The sequence below is a fragment of the Phodopus roborovskii genome, unplaced genomic scaffold (assembly GCF_943737965.1).
Source record: "Phodopus roborovskii unplaced genomic scaffold, PHOROB, whole genome shotgun sequence".
NCBI lineage: Eukaryota > Metazoa > Chordata > Mammalia > Rodentia > Cricetidae > Phodopus > Phodopus roborovskii.
The window spans coordinates 1,841,113-1,866,087 of NW_026125545.1; the positions used below are offsets into that span (position 1 = coordinate 1,841,113).

Below are 24,975 nucleotides of genomic sequence, written 5' to 3' on the forward strand. Positions count from 1 at the left end.
GCAGCTGAGTACTAGTTTCCAGGCGCTCTGGTCCCCTGGGTCTGAGGAACTGTATTTTTAGCTAGTAGTTCTCAAACAGAAGGAGCTCACTGGAATAACCAAGGGTTTGTGCTTTTTTTTTTTTTTTAACCTCCCCAAACACAATTATAGGATACTTGAGTAGCTCTCCATAGGGTGCAGGCATATGTATTGACAAAAGTTTCCTAAGTGGTTTGGGAGAGGCATGAGTGGCTGAGAATCGTGATATAGATAAATGTGTGAGGATGTGCTTGAGATGCTTTTGGGAGAATGCATAAGACATGGGAGGTGGTAGGGGAGGGTGCTGGGTGGCAGGAAGAGAGGGGAGACTTTTTTCCCTATCTTTTGGGTCTTTCAGAGCTTTGTGCCAGTGTGTGTTATAAGAGCAAATGCAGTGAAGACAGGAGGAAACCAGATTTCAGGAGGTTCTGTACTCAGCTCCTAGGGCCTCGTTTTCCCAGGCCAGGGTGTTCAAAGCCCTGAAAAGTGACACATTTTTTATGCAGATACTTTTGCTTTTCCATTTTTTCACAGTTAGCATCCACTACCTTTTTTTTCTTTCTTTCCAGACAGGGTTTCTCTGTGTAGCTTTGAGACCAGGTTGGCCTCAAACTCTCCGAGTTTGCCTCTGCTCCTGAGTGCTGGGATTAAAGGTGTACACCACCACCACCCAGCACAGCATCCACTAACTTTAAAAGAACTCCATAAAAGTGGTCAGAAGAATGTTACATTCTGATACGTATAGAAGCCACTCCCCACTCCAAAGCCACACATTCCACAGTTGGGATGTTTTGTTATCTGAACTTTGTGCTAGGCACCTATTAAAAGTAATTTTAAGGCAGTTTGAACATTTAATTCAGACTAGATGGAACTACAAAGTAATGCATACATTTTTTTTAATGTTTTGACATAGGGGCTGTCACAATAGGCTGGCCCTAAATGTGTGATCTTCCTGTTTTCAGATCTCTGTATCATATATACGTCACATTACACCCAGCCTATGATTATTTTTCAATATTAAACTAATACAGAGATTCTGCTAGGATAGTCAACAACACCACAGAAGTCAATCTCCTCTTTCCATTCAGGAAGAAAGTGACTTGGACAACTGGGAAAAGGCACTCAGATGATCCTTGGATGAGGACTTTGTATGCCTGTGCTCTGTGCTTGTCCACACATTAATGTTCAGAAACCCAGGACCCAGACTAGTGAGGAAATTTCACCTGAGATTAGCTACCCTTGATGGGTTAAGGGAACTTCTCAAATGACTGGCAGAAAATAACTCTGAAGTCCCTGCCACTCAGAATTGCTTTAAACTGTGTGTGTGTGTTATGTGTTTATGGTGTGTAGTATGTATGTGTTTATGGTATGTGTGATGTGTTTATGGTGTGTGTGTAGTATGTGGATGTGTGTGTGTGTGTGGTATGTGTTTATGGTGTGTGGGTGTATGTGTGGTGTGTGTGTGTGTGTGTGTGAGTGTGTGTGTGGTGTGTGTCTGTCTGTATGGTGTATATGTATGTGTGATTGTGTGATGTACAAACACACAGGTTCACATGCTTGCTTTATGACAAGGTCAGAGGTCAATGCCAGGACCAACAGATTGGGCTTAGCTGGGCATTTCAGTTCTGACATCTGACACTTTGTTTTGGGAGTTATTTTTCTACCAGTGAACATTCCTCAGAATGCCAGGTTCAACACTCAACATCCACAGTATTGTAAGAAGTAATGGGACACTCCAGTGCCTGGCACCTACACACACAGACAGCCAGTGAGGGCCGGAGCCACTGTCCAGGGAGGACATGAACTCAGGCACAGCAGAAAAAAATCAGCAAAACCTTTGCATCTCACTTCTGGTTGTCCCTAGGGAGAGCCCTCCTAAAGAAGAGAGGAAACCCTTTCCACTTCCTGCCCCTAGCCACCTTCCTTCCTCACACAGGAGCAGTGCCTGTCCCTAGGAGGCTGCAGCGGCCCCAGACCTCCCTTTCCCAGTACCAGCAAGAGGCTGGAATTAGTAACACCAAAGAGGGCTATCAGGGCCTCACCTTGTGTTATCATGGAGATGTGGACTCTACACTTCACTGGATGAACAAAGCCTCTATGAAGGGTATGTTAGATAAACAAAACCAAAACAATCAAATGACTCGATATGCTGTGTTTATACTGGTGATTGAAAAAGAAACATTCACAGAAACAAAATTATAACACTTTAATCATTTAAATAGAACCAACTTCGGGAACATCCATACACATACAGAAAATCCAAACCGTGTAATTGAACAGTATATGTAAATACATCAAATTCTTTAAAAATCCCCCAGATGGACTCAGTGTCATGGACATGAAAAGGCAATTTTGAAGTACTACAGACCAGAGTGAAACAGACAAGGTGTCACTTTGCACGTACTGACGAGACTAGCCTGTGCACATGTCAAGCTTTTGTTAAGAACTTCTAGGGAATGAGCCAACAGAGCCATTCAGAAGGGATACAAATGATCACTCCAAGCAGATGAAGGTATGTCGAACAATTTCTTTGGCCCTCTAAGTCAAGTCACACTGCTTTTTACTTTAAAATACCAAACATGAGCACTTAGTGTTCTACCTAGAAATGTTTAATAGTAAGTGGCCTAACACTGTTATCAGGTCAGATTTTAAAGGGAACCCGAAACCAACCTGACTGTGCTTTAGAAACTCTAGATATAGAAAGTGCCAGGAAAAGGCAGAGATAAAAAAGTAAAAGTAATAAAAAGCCAGCCCCCTCATCTTGCTTCATCATAGGCTAGTGAGTGTCTAAGTGGCAGTGGTAGGATTATAGCACTGTTAGCCAATGGGAGACTTCTTCATGGAGCAGCCGTGTGTGTGTGTGTGTGTGTGTGTGTGTGTGTGTGTGTGTGTGTGTGTGTGAGAGAGAGAGAGAGAGAGAGAGAGAGAGAGCACATGGGGGGGGGCTACCTGCTTTGCTCTCACTTGGCCCACACTGTCCCAGTGCAGGGTATTTAAACTAAGTGGTAATAAGCCAAGCTTCCTGAACAGCTACACCATCTGAACACACTTGTACTGAAGACAAGGAAGGAACTAGACCCAAGTCCCCAGGGCATCTGCAGACACCAGCATAACAGCTTGGCCCAGAGCGTTGGACCCAGCCCCAGGCTGGGAGCCCATTCTGTGCTCCTCCCAGTCCAGAGGAGCTAGGTGGTCTCAACAGATCCTGGAAATACTTAGAAAAATACTTCCTAAGAGTTTTTGAGATGCTATGAAGCATTTCCTTGGAACATACAAAATAAACTCCCAAGAACTTCTAACAGGAAGTCGGCAATGGCTAGTTACCTGCAGTTGGCACTTATAAACTTATGAAGTAATGGCTTTTCCTAAAAGATGGCAAAAGTACCTACACTTCAAATGGTTCAATATTCTCACCAAGGCACAGAGTCAGCCCTCTCCATCCATGTATGCTGACATGAAAATGAACTCATAAGCAACTCCAGGAACGAATTCCCTCTACTCAAATTTTAAAATATAGAAAGTGCCTTGTTAAGGCACAGCAAAATTAAAGACAGGTATCAAATCACCTTCCCTCAGAGACTAGCGATACAGGTAGACAGTCAGTGAATATATTGAGTAAAATGTCACTGGTGGTTTCACAAATCTCTGAATGCACACAGCAATGCTCTCTGTATATCTATTGTCTCTAGCACTTCCTTCAGAGTTAGACTCTGTCCACTAGAGGAGGAAAACACAGCACAGTGGCCACAGGACCCTCTGCTAATGAGTCAATTACAATGTCAACCAGCGCATGCATTCTCCTTCTTGACAGCACCCTGAGGGAATCTGAATGGCAGTGGTCCGTGTGGATGACCTATACTCTTGGCAGTTCACTTTAGACATTGCCACTAAGAAGGTGGCAAGAAGAAAGCAGAAGGCTCACCCCTTAGCTAATTACTTTTATTTGACATATCTATAAATAATTATTAAATACAATTCATGGTGAGAAATAAAATTCACATCTGTACCAATTGAAACTGGAATGCATGATTGAGACGGAAAACGCCGGTAGCAGTGGGGTCTGCAAACCAGGTCGTGTGTACACACGGAGTTCAGCTCCTGATGAGTGTGAGGAACTCTTCCCGAGTCTTTGGGTCTTCCCGAAACACCCCCAGCATGGTGCTGGTCACAGTCTTGCTGTTCATTTTCTGCACCCCCCGCATTACCATACACATGTGCCTATAAAACAAGACGACAGTGCCAGTTTAAAGGCGTAGACAGTGCTGCCTTACGTTCAGTTAAATAAAAAGCACGACCAATTCCAGTTCATAGTCATCAACCATGTCAACATCCCTTCTTAGGAAAATACTAAACTTTCCTTGAATCATTTTATGTCATATAGCTTTTATTCCTATTTGCGGTTGAAGTAATTGATACAACCAACCAGAAGGGGAAAAGCAAATGTCCTTCCTGGGTGAGGAAGCACAAAAGTTTTAAATCAAAAGAAATTCAGGCCAGGTGGTGGCAGCACACACGTTTATTCCCAGAACTTGGGAGGCAGAGGCAGGTGGATCTCTGTGAGTTCGAGGCCAGCCTGGTCTACAGAGATAGTTCCAGGACAAGCTCCAAAGCAATACAGAGAAACCCTGTCTCAAAAAACCAGAAAGAAAGAAAGAAAGAAAGAAAGAAAGAAAGAAGGAAGGAAGGAAGGAAGGAAGGAAGGAAGGAAGGAAGGAAGGAAGAAAAGAGGGAAGGAAGAAGGGAAGGAAAGGAAGAAAGAAAAAGAAAGAAGTTGTGCTTGATCCACTGTCAATACCATGATGGCACTGTGCCAAGGAGAGTCCCAAGAGATGCTCTTGGACACTGTCTTGCCAGCAGAATAAAGGTAAAGGCAGTCAGTATGGCTAAGCAACATGGTGAAGGCAGACAGCATACACAGGGCAGAACTCAGGGACTGCCACAGCCTGGTAAGAACTGCCTACACAATGCATGAGGTTCTCATAACCCACTCCAAGTTCAAGAACGGCTGGGGATCAGGAGTGGAGTGAAATAAGGCAGACACAGAAAGCACACACTCTGATGTGGGATCTGAGAGAGTTGATCTCATGGAACAGAACAGGGCTTCCCAGAGGCTGAAAGCACTGAGCTGGATAGATGGGCTCTGAGTTGTCCTGGCCTGAATCCAGTGAGAAGTCCTGGCCTGAATCCAGTGAGAAGTCCTGGCCTAAATCCAGTGAGAAGTCCTGGCCTGCTGTTGTAGGGTGGAGTAAGCAGAGATGACAATGTTGTCTGCATTATTTCAAAAGGCAGGAGGAAGCATTTGAATACTTTTTTACTTATAGAGGAACGGTGAATGGGAAATAAGGAACTGTTAACCCCCACTTAAGCACTGCAGTCTTACAGCTATCAAGACACTGTTGTAGATTATCAGCAGATTGTTTCCATGTTTACCAAAACCTCAGTTAACAGTTAAATTGAAAAAATGAGGAAATATTTACTCTTTTTAAAAACCATGTCTTCAATTGCCCTTTGTACCAATTCTTACTTTTTTTTTTTAAATTGGGCAAATATGCTCTCACAACAAAAGCTAAGGAAAAAGTCAAGACACAAAAATACTACTGGCTGTACATATAAAATTCTGCAATGATACATCTGACTCCCAAAAGCTCCAAAGTTCACAAGAGGAAAAAACAAAAGCCAGGGGCTGGTGATGGCTCAGTGATTAAGAGAACACCAAATGTGGCTCCTGGAACCCATTTCAGGGGGGCTCACAACTACCTGTGACTACCTCAGGCCTCCACAAACACCACCAGCACACATGTGCATAGGATTCAAGTAAGGTAAAAAACAGAGCATCCCCTTTCTATGCCCTGGCTCCTCCCTCCGTCAGCACCACAGGGGGAAGGGAAGGAATCGGCTGCAGGCCCATGGGGGGCCACCGGCAGCCACAAGTGGTCCTTGCTTGGTCCCAGAGGAGCAGAGAGGCGCTAAAGGTGGAGGTCACTGTTGGTACCACTGAGACCTTATCAAAGGTGGTTTAGACTTACGTTGCTTCAATCACTACCCCAACACCAGCAGGCTGCAAGGCTTCTGTGATGGCCACTGCAATTTGTTTGGTGAGGCGCTCTTGAACTGTGGGGTGTGACAGAGAGATAGGTTTAAAATCCAGACACAAACAGAGGGAAGTTTTGTTTGTTTGTTTGTTTTGTTTTGTGTGTATGGTTTTGGGGTTTTGTTTTTGCCTGTAGAATATCTGTGATCTTACAAAGCAGACCTCTGTGGGATTTAACATCCAACACATGCCAGCTTTCTCCAATATTATTCTATCTGCTACGTCTCAAGGAAGCCCCTAGTCTGTGTTCTCACGAGTACTCAGGTCCTGGGGAAACCCCTGATCCTCCAGCACCTGGCTCACAAGCATCTCCATAGATGTAGAGTGGAGTGAAGAGTTAATCGCCTTGCGGCAGAGTTAGCATGAAAGCTAACTGCTGAACTGTTGAAAACCAGTGCTGGAACCTAAATAATTCAGTTTCTTATGCTGACAAACATAACTTGTCTTTGAATGCATACAAAGGTGTCCTCAGAACAGTGCCAGTGTTGGAAAACTGACAAAAATTCCCAAATGTCTACCAGGGTAGAGATTGGCTAGCAGATTAGTTCACACAGTGGAATTTAAAACAGCCACAGAAAGAAATGACATGGTTAGGGGTGTGAGGTGTGGGGGTTGTTCAACATGTGTAGAATCTGATTTGAAAATGTTGACACATGCATCGATATAGAAGGAATATAAAAGCACAATAGGGTTTAAACACACAGTCTTGTACCTCCCTGGCAGGGCTCTATTTCTGCCCTTTTTATTCATTACACTTGTAACAGAGTAAAACTATTTGTTCTGTGGGGAAAGTAAATAAAGATTGTAAATGTTTACCTTGTAGTCTTCTACTATAGATTTCTACAATCCTAGAAAAGAAGGAATGGTTTTAGTTAGTCACACGTTTGAGATGAATTTGGCAAACCTTCCTCGTGTCAGCAACAGTGGGATCTGGGCAGGAGAGATGGCTTGTGGGGAGAGAAGACATTCAAACAGAGATCACCAGTCACACAGCAGCTCTGCTTCCTATGTCCCTGAAGAGAGACAGGGAGGACGAGTAAGTCCTCAAGCATAGCAGGAAACTCAGGAAAAAACGTAATTGCAGGGGAGTAACATACCTTTGATGCTCCCTGGTCATCAATTTCAGGCTAAGTCTCAAGTGCTCTAATTAATCATATTGTCTTATCAGAGCTTAAAGTTCAAGTTAAAAATAAGAAGGTATTTGTTAATTAATAGTAGGCCAACTACTGAACCACCTAAATCTATTAGAGTAATCAGATTAGAGCAGATTAGATTTCTTCAGGCATTTCTTTATGAAAGGTTTATATAAGTATTTCACGGGATTAATGCTCTCCCAAATAAGAGGCTCCTGGACTTACAATGAATCCTGCCAGGTGGCAGTGTGGCCAGCCCACGTGAAGGTGGCAATTCACGATACAGACCTTTTCTTTAAAACGGTGTCATTTGCTCATGATCTGCGCTCCACTTACTAGTCGCTTCTTCTGAGACATTCTCTCTCTCTCTCTCTCTCTCTCTCTCTCTCTCTCTCTCTCACACACACACACACACACACACACACACACACCCTGCCTATATACCTCCCTGGCAAACTGCTCCATTTTAGCTATCATAGACACACTTAGTTGCAGAAATACCATCAAGTTTACCCCCCCCCCCCAGTCTGGGGATCCCTTATGGGCAGAAGCCACTCTGATTCTTGGGCCCAGTGGTTTAAAATGCTGAAGAGATGGGGTATTGTTTTAGTTTGAGCAAAATAGTGGTTTTTAAGACCAGAGATAGAAGCTACTGGGCTAAATTTTTGTAAATATTACTTCTGACAATTTTTGAGGTGATTAGTATGTCAAGCAAGTAGGAGATGTCATTGATTTATACTTCAAAAACTCTTTCTAGCATTTTTTTTTAAGTAGAGTTGAGGGTGTAATATTAGGTAAATGGTGGTAAAATTGGGTGTCTGTGTTTCACTCCAATAGGAATGTCACTGACATGTCTTTAAATCACCTAAAATGCTTGTCTATTTCTAGTGGTGAGTTGCTTTCATATAAAGAGGACCATCCCATATGGCTGGAGGTGTATATCAGTGGTAGAGCACTTGCCGAGCATGTACAAGGCCTTGGTTCCATTCCCAGTACTGGGAGGCAGAGGGTGGATCATTCATGTAGATATTTATTGAGTGCCTATCTGGTTATGTGGCAAACATGCTCCCTGTACTCAGAGAGCTTTTATTTATTTATTCATTTATTCGTTTGTTTACTTATTTGTTTTGCAAGTAAAGAACATGTGTGCTGTTTGATTTTTTCATCTTGACACAAACATGGATATAGCTGGGAAGGGAGAATCCTAATTGAGAAAATGTCCTCACAAGTTTGGCCTGTAGGCAGGTCTACAGGGCATTTTGTTGGTTGATGTTGGAGGGTCCAGCTCATTAGGGTCAGTGTCATCTTTGGGCAGATGGTCCAGGATGGTAGTAATAAGATAACAGATTGAGCAAGTCACGGGGAGCAAGGCATTAAGCAGCATCCTCCACAGTCTCCACTTCAGTCCTGCTTCTAGGTGCCTGCCTTGAGTCCCTGCCCATCCCTCCCCAACCTGATTTTGGTTATGGTGTGTTATCACAGTAGTAATAATCCTAAATGGGACAAAAACAGGTACCAGAGGGTGGACTATTTCTGTGACAGACATGACCATGCGTTATAGGAGGTCTGTGAAGGATTTGGAAATTTTGGCCTGGAAAAGCCATTGAGGGTTCAGTGCTTCATGAGCTGTTGTGGGAAGCTGGAAAGACAAGGCTGAGAACAATCCAGACAATGGAAGCCAGGTTTGTGAGGTTTCAGAGTGAATCAGTGTCTATCAGCACCATTCATGTGATATTTGGAATTAAGAATTTATAGTGTCTAATAAGCTGGAGTTGAATCAGCTGTGATTAACAAGAGACTAGCACCATTGAAATGAAACCTTTACTTTGCTGGAACAATCCATACAGGCCAGCCAGGACTGAAGAATAAGCAGAGATTTAGAAGAGACCAGCATCATTGATGGGAAGTGTTTCCTTAGGGTCAGCTGTAATCCAGAGGTGACTGAGGCTGCATCTCATGCTGGCCGCCAAATTTAGTAATGTATAAGAGTCTCACACATGCTACTGGTTCTGAAGTCACAAAGGTGTCAAGGACAGCAGCTGAGGTTTGGCACTGTGAGAGGGCAGGAATGGCCATTGGTGAAGGTGCAGCCTCTGTTGTAGCAGAAGCCCCCAGATTGGGATTGCAAGGGTCATGGAGAGAAATTGAGACTTGTGTGGTAGGGTCAGGGTCCCTGAAAAGAGCCCAAAAGGCCATTGGCCAAGTGCAACCCAGCCTCAACAGAGACCAGAGCATTTTAGAGATGCTAGTACCACAAGATAACCACCAAGGTGGACAGCAGCTGTGGAGTGGAGCCATCTGGGCCTGCTAGACTCCCTGTGTGTGCTGTGGGTGGAGGACTGGGAAAACAGAGCTCTCAAGCCCAGCAGATGTGAATACCCCACACCCAACTTTACACTGCTACACTGTGGCTCTGCTTGGATCTTTGTGTAGCTGTGCCCTGTTTCTTCCCTCTTGGAGTATGAAAGTAGTTATCTATTGTTTATGGTTTTTCCTATAGCAGCCCACAGTTGACAGGCTTTGAACTTTTAGAGAGATGGTGGGTCTTTAAAGAAAACTTGGGCTTTAAACTATTGAAATATTTAGAGACTATGGGACTGAGCCATCTCCCCATTACCACCAACTGCACCCCATTTAGAATTCTGTGCATCCCCCCTGCCCCAGTTTCTCTTAGCACTAACACATCACTGTTATCATGTTTGCTCTGAACTTAAGAGTTCCAAACAAACCTGTTTTGGGCACTTTGGGTTGAACCCAGGGCCTTGGGCATGAGGGTGGGCATTCCTGTGGCTCTAGCTACTTCATTCCAATCACTCTCTGGCTGCTTCCTTCTGACCATGGCAGTAGCTGGACTAGAGAGCCCTTCCATACCAGGTAACTCAAAACACAGGTTGGCCAAGGCTATCCCCAGGAACTACAATTCCAAATTCAAGATTTAATTATATTCATTCAATTGTTCTAGGGCAAGAAAACAACTTTTTAGCAACAAAGGGGGTTTCTATTTGATGTGAGTTCATTCTAGACTTCCCCTAGAGCCAAAGCAGCTCACTTCTGGTACCCTCCTGTAACTCAAGGCCTTCCTGTTTGATATTTGACTTTACAGGAACAGAAAGGTCATGCATTAAAGGTGAGCACACAACAAACTTCACACACAAGATTAAAATGAACAGGGAGGCTTTGCTAAGATGCAGTATTCTTTATTACTCCTTCTTCTCTAAGCGTTCTTACTTCCTAAAAGAAATAGGCAGAGGGATAGAAATCCTCAGTTGACTTTCCTGTTTAACAGACCCTTTCTTCCAGTTTTTATAAAATGCGAAAGTAACACACACTCAATGCTTTGGTTTGGTTCTCTGTTTTATTCCTAAGTGTTAATCTTATTAGCACAGTGGCAAATCCTCATTTGACCAATCAGCTCCTTTGCATTGCTTCATGGAAGATTTAACTATTTGAGATCTTTTCCCCAGGAAAGAACAGAAGCAAGACTGCCCTCCTGTGCCTCTGGGTCATCATTCATTCTATGACCCCACTGGATCACCCTAGAAACCGTTACTCATACTGTCAGCCCTGATCAGCAGAGATGCTCTTCAAGGTCTTCAGGGTCTGGGAGTATGGCTCAGTGACAGGGCCACTCACTTGCCTAGACTGAATGAAACCCTGGCCTTGATTCTCAGCACCAAAGAAAGAGAAACAAAAAAGACCACATGTATGCTTATAGTTCTCTTTGAAACTTGTATGGAAGCCATCCCCCAACTCCATCTTGCCCATATAGATGATAAAATCATAGAGTTGGAATTCTTGATAAAAAATAGAATGCCAGAATGTTAGGCCTATATGACTGTGTACAATAAGCATGCTGATGGTACTATTATTCACAATTGATACATCTAAATTTGTTTTTAATATTATTTGGAAGTAAGTAACTGGGGGAAGACTACTCTTACTTTTCTGTTGCTGTGATAAAACATCATGACCATGCCAACTTATAAAGCAGGGATTTATCTGGGCTTATGGACCAACAGGGATAAGAATCCAATGCCATCTTGGTGGGGAGTCATGGCAGCAGGCAGACACAGAACCTTGAATAGCAATCTGACAGTTCACATCTTAAACTAAAAGCACAAAGTACAGAGAGCAAACTGGGAAAGGCATGAAGCTTTTGAAACCTCAAAGCCCACCCCCACTGACATACTCCTTCACTTTGCCAGACATCCAAGATCCCCAAGTGCCAATAACTGGAAACCAAGGGTTCAAACACATGAGCCGATGGGGAACATTCTTATTCAAACCTCCACAGGTTTATAAAGACCCCAAGAAAGGAATAAAAAAGATGAGGGCTACCACTTCAGGACTATGGCAAATCTCACTATAACCCATCAAAGTCACAGAACAGTCAGTCACAGAGATTCACTTGTTCCGTTGTGACTAAGGTCGCTGTAACCTCAATCAAATCAAGTGATTCAAACTTAACTTGAAATGCAATGAGTGCACATTCACTACCTACACACACACACACACACACACACCTCCCAGCATTTCCCCCAGATAACCCAGGATTCACTAACTCCCATTAAAACACAAAAGGACATTTAGGAGCAATAAAACACTGGTGGTTACGGTCTAGAAGAGGTATATGAACACAGATCCTCATATTGACTTCCAGTTAAACACAAATTGTTATGTATACGCATCACCTCTTCTTCCCAAATCCAAAATAAAAGTAGGAGCAGATTTTTTTTTTTTTTTGTTATTGATTTGCTTTATTTTTTGAGACAGGGTCTTTCTACATAGCCTCAGCTGTCCTAAAAGTCACTTTGTAGACCAGGCTAGTCTTGAATTCACAGAGATCTACCTGCCCCTACCTCCTGGGTAGTAGACTTAAAAATGTGTGCCATCATGCCCAGCTCAAAAATGATTTTTTGAATTCATGAACATGTAAGGAAAAAAGATGGGAGAAAGCAAAGTAAAGGGTGATGTGCCCTGTATCTGCAGAGGCAAATGACCTAGAAGTGAATGGACTAGCCTGCAGGACCCTGAGAAACACAAGGCACAGGTACAAACAAAAGCAAGTGGAAGGCAGAGCCCCACATACAGATTTGTCAAAGCTTAAAAACACATACACATATCTCACATGCTAAGAGAGCCCCCAAGTGGCTTGGCTCCCAATACTGTGAGACCTCCAAGAGTCCTGGTTAAGAAACTACAACACTGTAAAAGTTTGGAAACTGAAAATAATGGAACGCCAGAACACTGAAAATACTATAAAAACTCTAGAAGAAAGCTACAAAGTGAAAGGGTAAAGAGACTCAGAACACAAAAAAGGTGGTCATACAGAGAAACCTTTATCTGATCTCCAGACCACACAGTGAATAAGAAAACTCCTCCTTGTGTAAAACTGTGCAGGAACAATGAGTACAAAAGCTCCACTTGGCCATTCATCCCAAGTATGCCCATTGGAGTTCAGTTCCCGGAATATGGAGAGAAGACACACATGTAAGGATGGGAAACCTTCAGTTACCCTCAATGCTTTCTGAAACATGAAATGATTCATACCAGACAGAAATACCATATATCTAAGGAATGTGGGAAAACCTTCACTGATTATAATTCTTTCTATGACACAGTAGAATTCATACTAGAGACAAACACTATGTGTAAACAAAATGGAAATCCTTCACTTGTCCCAGTTCTTTCATTCACATGAAAGGGTTCACAGTAGACAGAAGTCCTATGAATTTTTTTATGAGTAACTTTCCAACACACAATTAAGTATGCAGTGCAGAGAAACTGTATTGTATAACAGAAATCTTCACTTCTTTTTTTCTTTTTGTACGCTGGCAAACATGAACATACTCACACTAGAGAGAAAACTTATCTGTCAGCAATGTTGGAAAGCATCAATCAATCCAGTTCTGTTTGATAACATGAAGAATTCACAATGGAGGGAAACCCCAATAAAGAACATATAAAGGCCGTGTGACCACAAGCCCTTTCTAGCTCCATAAGAATGGAGAAAACTCACTAACATGATATAGTCTCTAGTTGTTTCTGTTCAGTTCATGAACATAAAAGAATATACCCTGGTAGAAAATCTTGGACAGTGAGATAATCAAAAACCTCTACTTGCATCCACTGGGAATGAATGCAGGAGGCAGGTGACATGTCTTCATAAGACTAGGCCTTGTTGTAAGTATAAAACCAAATTCAATCTTCTAGATCTGTGTTTTGCTACATGATTTATATAAACACAAAAGTATTTCCTACAGTGCACTTGACACTGTCCTCCATATATACAGATGCTCCCCAATATAAAGATAGTACAGTTAGACCCATGCACATGTTTCTTCCCCTCCCTGTTAATCAACCAACCCCTTAAGACCCAGGGCTAGATTGGGGATAATCTTGGATCTTTTCCAGTTAGGGAAAATTCTACAAATTTTTCAGCTCATATGTCAGACAGTGGGCTGGGGGAGAGAGCAACAGGCAGTAGAAGATAAGAAGGAAGAGACACAGTGTTTCTGATCTTGAAAGTAGAGCTGCCTATGCAAATACATATTTGTGTGAGTTTTTCTTTTTTCTGAGACAGGATTTCTCTCTAGCTTTGGAGCCTGTCTTGGAACTCACTCTGTAGACCAGACTGGCCTTGAACTCACAGAGATTCCCTGCCTCTGCCTCAGAGTGCTGGGATTAAAGGTGTGCACCACCAACACCCAGCTGCAAGTACATATTTTTAAATTACAATATAACTTCTAAGTTAGATCCATAGAGTGGAGGTAAATATCTTGAGGGTCTCAGCAGATAGGGATAATTCTATAAAGCTCATACTTACCTGGCAAGTTTGCTGAGGCCAAGAACTTGCTTGTTAGGAAGGTAACCAATGTGGACCTTCAGGGAAGAGAGAAATTATCAGCTAAATGAAGAACAGCACTTCTTTGTAACAACATAACTGGACATAGTAAGACCATAGTGTACATATATGTAAATTTATCACAGTGACAACGTGTCTTTAAAACTTGTGAAGCAGTTCCATACATATTTTCAAGTTATATGAAGATCATAAAAGACGATAAAAACTATATAAGAACAGACAAACTCGCTGCTAAAATGACAAAAGTTTTAATGCTCCTTGGTAAAGTTCAGTTCTTGATTCAAATCTGAAAGTTTATCCTCTATCTAGAAAAAAGACACTCAATAAAGAAAGAAAATGACCCTATAACATCAATCAGAAGAGACTCCTTTAAGTTGCAGAAACTATATATACATGTTGCTATTACATGTGTCATATAACTTTAAGAATCCCATCCCCGAGCCCTGCCACACACTTGTTTCCATGTCCTTTTACTCTTAGTTGTCCCTTCTGAGATGCTGGAGAGCTCCATCATCCTCACCCCACAGCAGGAAAAGGACACAGTCAGCACATGATGGCTCTTAAAGAACATGAACCTACGACCCAGGCTCTTTTGCTTTGTTTTATGTTTGTTGTTGTTACCATTGTTGTTTTGAGACAGGGGTTTCTCTGTTTAACCCTGGCTATCCTGGAACTCATTCTGTAGTTCAGGCTAGCCTCAAACAGGAGTTCCACCTGCCTCTGCCTCCCAAGTGCCGGAACACTAACATCTTAATATATCAGTGGATGAATATCTGTAGTGTAAATGTTACCACTTTTGAGACAAGAATTAAAGTATGAGAAAACATACCTGTAAAAGGACTTACAAAGTAAGGGGCCATTTGCTGGCAGTCAACCAAATTTAAGCTCCCAAGCTTAAGCTGCATCCTAAGTGCCAGCATGAACCAGTTTTCACATGTTCACCTAATACTGACCATACCTTCATAGAATGCAGGTAGTAGTAGCAGTACTTAGCACTATGCTGAAGAGTTTGAGAAGTATCTTCCTGATAGACAGAGGAAAAGGCTAAGTAGCACAAACATGGAGATCACTCATCACGGAAGGCAGCATGGTACAACAGCGAGGGGCTGGCAGCAGCATAAAGTACCTGGGGTGCAGCCCGGCTGGCCACTTGGAAAGAGACTAGCTTCGCTTCTCACCCACGATAAAAGGCAAGGGTAAGCAAAAAGGTTCCCTCAACATTAACTGTGGATGGCCAGACATCACGCGCCTGCCTCCTGGTGGGATATAATATTAAGTCTTCAGCACTCAGTGAACTATTTAGGTCAGAAATGTTCAGCCTAATACTACAAATCTAGTCCAGTTCATAGGCAATCCAGAGGTTGTGTGAACAAATCCAGAAGGTTGTGCACTCTGTAGAATAACCAGCGTCTTCTTCAATAGGAAGACGTGGAGTTCAGAGATGGATAGATGATAAATAGATGGACAGACAGACAGACAAACAGACAGTGCATTGAATACTATACTACAGAGGATAGTGCCAAGTGCTGTTAGAATATTAAATATTGAAAACTTCCACATGTTCCTGGGAGAGAAATTTGGTACAACCACTTTGCAGAGCCAAAATCAACAGGGAGTAAGGTGAATAGTGACACACTTATTACCAATTAAGACTCAAGAGTCTTAATATTGGGGTGAAAACCTGAGAGATCAAAGAAATGGGGGAGGAGCGACCAGCTGACCTTCTCTCCACACTTCCCAGATTGAAGAAGTCCAAAAGCCCATGAATCTCCAAGTCCCTCCCTATTCCTTCCTATGCCTCTCTATATGTATCCTGGGTCCTCCATATACTCTAGGACTGATTCTTGTCAACTAGTCCTTGGCTCCACCTCCGATGCAAGATTAACTTTATTAACACAGTCTCAGGGTGTCACAGTGCTTTCAAATACCCACAACGCACTTATGATCCTACAGTCACATTCCTAGATACATCCCTAACAAAAATGTATGCATATGTGTACCAAAAGAAAACATATTGTTTTTAATTGCAAGAAAAGAAAACACAAAGTCCACCAAGCACTGAATTGCAGTTTGTACAATGTAATAATGTGTAACAATGAAAAGAAACATATCTTTGTGTGTTATGCTATTTCTATGTTTTCCACCATAAGAAAGCAAAACAAAATATTTTAACAAAAAAGCCAAGCAGATATTAGTACTTATTAACTTTAGATAATGGCTAAATTCATATTATTCCCTACAAGTCTTCTATTGGAAAATTAATAACAGAAAGTCAAAATAGAATTAAAATATTATGATAGTGGGCATAAAAAGAACATACGTGTTCTCAATGGTATGTTGAATGACAACTACATGACCTATTGTTATCTAGCTTGCATTAGATTTTTTTCCTACTATAAAAGGGATAGAATCCAATTAAATCCACTACTACCATAACCTCTGCCTCTAGAAACTTTGCAGTCATACCTGTTCATGTCATGATGTCACACTCTCACACTCTGCACACATGGATATTGGATTAAACAGTTCAATCAAAATACAACAAACTTTTTAGAGCTTCAGCAACCACCGTTAAAGGATTAAATTTTAACCTCATCACCCCAACCTACTAGCACAGCATTAAAGACAAAAGGCTGGTTCTGATCATCTTTGGTTGTTGTTCTGTTGGTTTTTGAGACAAGGCCTCTCTGTGTGACATAGACTGGCTTCAAACACTCTACCCTCCCGCCTCTGCCTCCTGAGTGCTGAGATTATAGGTACGTGCCACCACACCTAGCTGGTTCTTTTTAAACTTCCTTTTTTAAAAAGTGGTTTTTTCAAGACAGGGTTTCTCCATGTAGCCTTGGCTGTCCTGAAACTCACTCTGTACGCCAGGCTGGCCTCAAACTCACAGAGATCCTCTGCCTCTGCCTCTCTAGTGCAGCCTCCCACATCCCAGCTTAAATTTCCAATTATTAGGTTAGCCAAAATTGATAGTGTAAAAAAATACCTGTGAAACTATAAATAGAGAATATTAAGGATCAGTTGACAGTCTAAAATATCATTATCCTAACTTAAGACTTTCATTATACAGTCTTAAATTACTAGGCAACAAGAAGAACCTTACCCTTCCCACAAACGGAACGAGGTGATGTTCACACATGGAAAACATGTCAATGTCCTTTACAATCACCATCTCATCATGATCCTCATCAAATATAGCATCGTTCAGGACATCTAAAATCGGGAAAACACAAAAGAGAAAAGCCATTTGGTTAAATACAAAAGACTGTAAATAGTTTTAAACCCTCGCTAAAATATTAAGAGGATGAAAACTAGTAAAAATCTCCCTCCTAAGTGAGCAGTCTTTTTCTTTAACGGATATAAAAATCCTTGGGACAATATTTCATGAGAAACGTAGACTTCAAAGTGCATTTGTATCATGAGCTGGAGGAAGAGAAGAAAGGAACAGGTTTGACAAAATAATGGCTGTTTCTGGGGGTAGAGATGGGTCATTCTTTCCGCCCTCGCATTTTCTAACAGACGTGTACAAAGCCACCTGTGAGAAAAATATTAAGATCGACTACGCCTGTAAACTTGCCCTCTATTATATCCAAATAATTTTCTGTACTTCACAAAGTTCTCCAAAGTTATTTGGGGAAGCATCAGACTTACTCTAAGTGGTTGCCTTCCTAAAGAAATAAATCGTATAATCTGCACATGTGTGCCTCTCTAGGGAGCAGTGGTCATATGTAAGCTGTGAGCCGCAGATGTACGGCCAGATGTACAAGGGACATTTCAAACAAAATGCTGTATGTTTGAAAGCTGCCCTCAGTAAGTGTCCCTTTCTCACCTGCAAAGGTGAAGGATGTCCAAGGGAGCACTGAGCTCAACCTGTGACAGCAAGAGCACCCTGTGACAGCAAGATAAAGGAATATAAGCCACAGCTATCACCACTGAAGTATAGCCACGGTACTGACAAACTGGTGGGTGCCCTAATATTGTACAGAGATGTCATGTGTCATTGTCAAATAAGAAAAGATGCTACACAGAGGTTGTTTTCTCACTTTTAGAAAACAGATACATGCATAGGGAAACCCTGATCTCATAGCTTGACAGACCAGATAAACACCAAGACAGCCAGTGTGTAACTTCAAGGATTTGGGGAATACCCAATTCACTCAGTACAATGAGACAGGTGTGGGGAGATGAGCATGTCTTTGCAGCCACCCACAGCTATTTCCCCCTTAGAGAGGCAGGCCGTGAGTCAGAGATGTGCAAACGCCCACCGCCCCACAGCCTGACCTTCAGCAGCTCTGCTACTGAGTCATGCATAAACCACTGTGCTCATCTATTTGGAGTCGCCTGGGATTGTGTGGTAGGAGAGTCACTAGTGTGGCCAGCAAGAATGGATGTGTGTAGGGTTTAAACACACAGAACAGCATAGAACAGGGCAGGAACAAGCTCTCTGTCATCATCTAAGTAAATATTCTTTCTCTGTCTCCTATGCAGAACACTCTGCCCTAACCTTTGGTTGTATTTCTGAAAGCAGTTTAAATATAGCTCCTTGGTATTCCCGGAAGTACTCTGAATTCTCCAAGAGTTTAATATCATGATAAGGCCACGTACAGCTCACTAAAATCTTTAGTCACATGAGAAATATGATGAGACTGACAACAAAGCACTGATTCTGAATGAACAAAAGAGAATCGTGGGATGTCAGGCCTCCATTTTCTCTGTCGAAGGAAATCTTCAAAGTTCTCATGACTACACAGCAAATATAAGAGTCCAAATTAGGTTAAGTTGAAATCTGGTTCTGTCACCAGTTGGCTTTTGGACCTTAGGCTAGGCACACCATGGGGCAGACAGCATCTTTCAGTGGAGAAACCTGGCAGAACAGGGAAACTCAGCCATTTCTAGGACATATATTGGATATAACCTGCACTGTATTAAAACTGAGGAATATGCTACACTATAAGATCGCTTTAAGTAGAGTTTTCTTCTTTTGTCTTGAGACAAGGTCTCACTAAGTTACCTAGGCTTCTCTTGAACTCCTAACCCTCCCAGCTCACAGCTTGGCTTCCCAAGTTCCCAAAGCAGCTGAGACAAAAAGAGTGCACCATCAGGTGTGGCTTGAAGTGTATTCTTCGGGGGATGGGGGACCATTAAGGTCATTAAAAAAAATGAAAAAGTTGTGCAATTATCAGAGTTGAGGAGACTAGTGAAATATGATAGCTAAGTGCAATTAAAACTAAAATCAGAACCAGAACCTGAATGAAGTACGTAGTTAACAGCATTATGCCAACATTGACTCCTTAAGTGTTAGTAACTATACTGTGGGCATGTAAGACTTTTTTGGTAGAAGCTGGTGAAATGGTATATGAAAACTTTCTGAACCATCTTTGTAATTTTGTCTGAAATCTAAAATTACTTCAAAATTAAAAAACAGATATCCAATAACTGCAATGCATAAACAGTGGAGTATGACTCAATGAAAAACACAAGTAACTAGCAACACATGATGATATGTTGAGTCCCTGAAGCATAAAGGCACATGGAAATGTGAAAGGCTACTCTTGTGCACTGCACAGCGACATTCAGCCAATGACAGATCACATATGCAGTTGTGGTCTGAGAAGGCTGTGTCCCCTAGTCATGAACTCGTTAGTCCCTTCAGTTCAGTTGTGTAGTCTGGAGAAACTACACAGTGACACACAATTGCCCAAAGAATGAAATTCTAGGACAGGCTATAGTATAGTAGCGGAGAGAGGATAGGTGGAGAAAGAAGTGGGAAAGGATTTGGCTACAAAATGACAGAAAGAAACTTTCTGGAGTGTAGACCGGGCCCACATTGTTGCCTTAGCAGCCAAATAACTATATTATGTGTATATTGTATATATATATATATATATATGTGTCCCAACTCACATCTTGTAGAATTAAGAGATAGTACTTGTACCTTAATAAAATTCACTTAATTTTTTTCATGTATAGCATATGAATATTTACCCCCAAAAGAAATGGTAAAAGTCTAAATAATGAAACAATTACTTGTAAAGGGTTACAAATAAGAAAAAAGGGGGAAACACCTGGAAATGAACTGTTTTAAAAATATAATTTGTCATATTGCACATGTGAGTGCAGGTGCCTGTGGAGTCCACAAGAGGGCACTGGAGCTGGAGTAAGAAGTGCTGGGGACTGAACTTGAGTTCTGAGAAAGAGCAGCAGATGCTCTTAACCATTGAGCCATCTCTCCGGCCCATGTCATATAGTTTTGACTTTGAATTCATATAAACGTTTATATACTCAGAATCAAACCAAGAAGAAACCTATTTGTCCTCATAAGGCTTAAAGCTTTGTGTAGAACTGAGACCCTAGCATGTTGCCTATGTCCCATTTCATTAAAAAGAACCCAGGCTATCAACTTGACCACACCAAGTCATTTTTATTCAATAATGAAGTTTCCCAGATATATTTACTTATGTTTTACTCCCACATATCTGAAAGCTGCCATCTGTGGATAATAAGAACAAAGCTTTATCACAGATTGTTTTAATTTCCTGCCTGTTATCAGTAGCAAGAAGGTAACCCTGGAAACGGGGTTCGTAGCACCCTCCCTCCTACTGTCTGTTAGTCACAACTACAAAGGAAGCCAGAGCAGTCTCCTGAAGTTAAGGTTGGTCCACACCAACACTGCACTTGCCAATTTTAAACAATAAAGCAACACAGCTCAGCATGCATCCCTCAAGCTTTTAGCCTGCTAGGACCCCCACGACAATACAGTAAGGCCACAATGCAATGCTCTCTAAGCATCCTTTGAAGCAGGGGTTGTCAGCCCCTTCCAGTGGTTTCATTAAAACAAAAATCTCTGGGTCCCATCCACACACACTTCTCTATAGCACAAATAATAAAAGGACCCCGAGACAGATATTGGGGTTCAAGCTGAAGATAAGGGAGGCAAAGCATCCAAGCTACTACAGATCAATCACCTCTAACAGGGCTGGAGTATTCTTATTCTCAATGTGGCTGGGGAATGAATTCCCTAATCTGAGACCTTGCCTCATATACCGCCCTAATGCTGCGGTTAAATGCATATGATCCCAGGTGCAGAAATCATCTCTGTGTGAACTGTTTCTTTTTAGGACTGGATCAATCTTGTAGAACTGGATGGCTTTGAACTCACAGAAATCTGTCTACCTCTTAACCCTGAGTCCTAGGATTAAAGGTGAGTACCACCACCTCCTACCTTCTGGCTGCTGATAATAAAGGTGTTCATCACCACTGCCTGATCTCTATAGCTTTTTGGCTGGCTTTGCTTTCGAATCCTCAAGCAAGCTTTAATAAATCATAAGTAATATATCATCACTGCTCTCTGTAGGTCTGGGTGGGCTTGCGACCCTAATTTCTGAAAAGGTCCCAGACCTGTGATGCTAGCTTGACCTATGCTCTGAGAGTTCCTGTTCACATTGCTACACAGAATCTTCACATCTCCTAGATGTTCCTGCTCAAACATGCACACGTTATTTAGGACAAACACAGACCTGTTTCTGCCAGGAAGAAAGGCCAAAGGGCCTTTCTACCCCCCAAGAATCTCCTATCAGTGGAGCTTGTTTTTACTGTTTTCATTCTTTTGGGTATGGGAAAGACATGCAAGGCCAGCTGTGACACTTGATGCATCTTCCAGCATGCGAGCCTGATAAAAGATGGCTTTAGAACCTTCAGTATACATCCATCCCAAGGACAGGGTCTGCCTACAGATTTTAGGAGAAAAAGACAAGGAGGAGGAACAATGGAGCCCAGGGATTGAAAGAGGGGCAGCACAACCCAGGGCATGGGTTGCCCAGAATTGAATCATTTAAAGGAGCATTCAAAAATAAGCCTGTCACTAACATCAGAGAAACTTCCAAGGCCACACCACTGGTGTCACTGGGCCTCATGCCTGCACAGCTACTCAACACTTAGAGTGTGGGTTTCCAGACTGCAAGAGCAAATGCTCCGTCTTCCCACCTTGGTGTTCCCACAGTGCCCTTGTAACACCATGCACCGAGACAGTTAAACTCGAGACCCCTTCAGAATTAGCTTGGGAGTTCTCTGACCTCCCAGTAACAAATCCGGACATCTAACACATCCTTCCATCTTCTCCTTCATGCACTCGGGCACTTGCCAACTATCAGCCTTCCACTGGTAATTCACACATTTAAATCTCTAGCCTGAAACTGTTTTAAGGCTCTCCTCCCTTTACTCTGTACAAATGCAAATTCTGTGTATCCTCATCGCAGAATCTGTTCCAGATGCTTCTGCTGCACAACCAGAAGTGAGTATTCCACAGATAACTTCTTAGGGCCATAGATTCTATGAACCAGAAATGAGACAGGAACCAGAGGTGTCTGGCCAATACTCTCCATCTGGGGCTAGTCGACTAGGAGGAGCTTTTATTCACAGGTCCAGTGTTTCAGCTATGTCTCAAACACCAGCAAGTGGTCTCTCCACATGGTCAAGATGTCCCCAGAGAGAAGAAACCTTGGGGTTGTTGAACTTTTTATATGATTACTCAAAGCCCCAAAGTGGATTACATTCTTAAGACACATTGTAAGCCAATACCACAGTTCTCCCTCATCGTGAAGGGGGAATATATCAAGCATCCAGCACCTCTTACAGTTTCTTAATTCTTCGAGGAGGTCAGGTGAAGCAGTATTACCACTATGTATAAAACGAAAAGGAGGACAAGTTTATAGATATGCCGGTAATTATACAGCTAAGGGACAAGGTCACATATAAGCTCTTATGCTCTTCTCTTCAATAAAAGTCATACTTGCATTGCTTAATGATGGGGATATGTTTTTGGTTTTGGTTTTGCTCTGTTTGTTTTTTAAACACAGTCTCATGTAGCCCAGGCTTTACCTCCCAAGTGCTGGGGTTACAAGAATATGCCACTATGCCTGGTTATGATAGGCCTATGCTCTGAGAAATGAATCATTTAGCAGTTTGTCACTGTACGAATACCATGGAACATGCTTGCACAACCTACTATATGCTTAGACTACATATTAATGGTATGTCTCCGTGTGTACGTTTACTTCTTTATGCATATATTCTATTGTTTTAAGGCCATGACAAACACAACACAAGATTAAAGCAAACAGAGAAAATAATGCCATCAAGTAGCAGGACGAACACAAGATGCAGAGGCTCTGCAGGTGCAGCAAGGCAGACTGTTCCATAGTCAAGTGTTTTGAAATAACAGAAGTTCAACATAGCAAATACACCATCCTGGAGCACAGTAGTTTATTATTAGTCAAGTATTGGTGCTGCCATTGTATGTGCTATGCTCTTAACCTACTAGTAACAGAGGAGCTTGACACACATTAGTAATGAGGTGTCCTGCGCAACAGGGGTTTTTGTTCCATTACACTCTTATGGGTCACGTCAGCACTCATGAGTAGAGTGGACTAAAGCATTAGGACAGAACTGCACATGCATCCACTTCTCTTAAATTCCAGGACAAAGTGTCCAGTGCTATGTGGTCTGGCCATAATGACGGCGTGAGTAACCAACAGAGAGAACCGTGGTTCTTTTATCTTGGGTTTGAACTAGCTGGGTCAGTGTGTTTCTCACACTGATCTGTTTCCTCACAACAGCTAGTTGGACATTAGGTGAAACCTCAATGCATTTGTTTTGAAAGTGCAATGACTCAAAGCTTAGAGTTGGGCTGTTGAGCCCCTTCCAGGCTGCCTGCCTGACCCACTGCACTTTGCCCTGCCTGTCCCCCATTTGTCCTCTCTCCTAGCATCCAACCCCTGAGTCTAGACAGCACCACCACAGTCTCCTCTGTCATTACCCACCTCTGCTCCCCTCACATCTTCATCACTCTCCCAAGTTCATCAGGAACCCTATGGAATGCTATCCGGGCTCAGGAGCCTATAACACTGAGGAATTTCTATGAAAGCAAGAACTTTATCCTTCTCACTCATTACCAATTCTGTCACTTGAAACAGAACAGCTGCCAAGTGTGATGACACACACTCTTAGTCCCAGCACTCAGGACGCAGGGGCAAGTGGGTCTCTGTGAGTTTAAGACCAGCATGGTCTCCAATGGTGAGACTTGGTCAAAACAAGAAAAGAAAAAAGGAAAAGAAATACTGAGTTATTCTAGTGTGTGTGTGTGTGTGTGTGTATGAATAAAAATGCTTTAATTTTTAATTTTTGTATTTTGCTAAAAAAAATGCTTTTTCCCAGGGTATGTAAAATATATATATATATATATTTTTTTTTTAAATATTTGTTACTTTTTGTGGGAGTTTGTTGTTTTTAAGTCAAGTAATCTAGGACTGACAGTTTGCCAGACCTGGCATCTGCTTGGGATGTTAAAAGTCACAGTTCCTTTTGCTTTTTATTTTACATTTTGCAGTTTTCCTAATATTTAAATTTTGGTGTTTAGATATTTTTCTTTAGTGAAGCATGCCTTTCTATTCATGGTTCCTGATCAACATTAACAGCTGAGCACATGGCACTGCTAACAGCTTCCTGTGGAACCTCCTGAGCCTGGAGGGTTTGCAGTATACCCAGCAGCATACGAAGTGGCTCTAGGTCATCAACCCCCAGCAACACACCACCGACCTTACCAGCAGGAGCTGGATGTGTGGCTTTAATTAGAGAAACAACTCTTCACCCAACTTGCTTTTGCTTTTGATGGGGGGGGGGCAATGCCAACATGGAAGCAATCCAAGGTTCTGGGCCTTGCACATGAACAGCAGATCGTTGCACGGTGGCTGCATTAAGATAGATACCACTGTGGACCAGGGACTCCTGCGGTATATATTTCTTTACTGGGAAACAGTGTAAACAGCAAGAATAGCCACAGCAGCAGCGGCTGCAGGACTAGACCCACC

The 24,975-nt window shown here is 42.3% G+C and overlaps 1 protein-coding gene across 1 annotated transcript in view; it reads right to left on the reverse strand.

The window, feature by feature from the left end:
* Positions 1 to 2,209: 2,209 nt before the first annotated feature.
* Positions 2,210 to 24,975, reverse strand: part of Gch1 (GTP cyclohydrolase 1) — a 32,303-nt gene continuing 9,537 nt past the window's right edge. The window contains exons 2-6 of the mRNA XM_051177081.1: positions 17,214 to 17,323; positions 14,069 to 14,124; positions 6,926 to 6,957; positions 6,045 to 6,129; positions 2,210 to 4,236 (exon numbers count right to left, since the gene is read on the reverse strand). Coding sequence (XP_051033038.1) covers positions 4,110 to 4,236; positions 6,045 to 6,129; positions 6,926 to 6,957; positions 14,069 to 14,124; positions 17,214 to 17,323 — 410 coding nt within the window. The 3' untranslated portion in view covers positions 2,210 to 4,109. The remainder of the gene's footprint in view (positions 4,237 to 6,044; positions 6,130 to 6,925; positions 6,958 to 14,068; positions 14,125 to 17,213; positions 17,324 to 24,975) is intronic.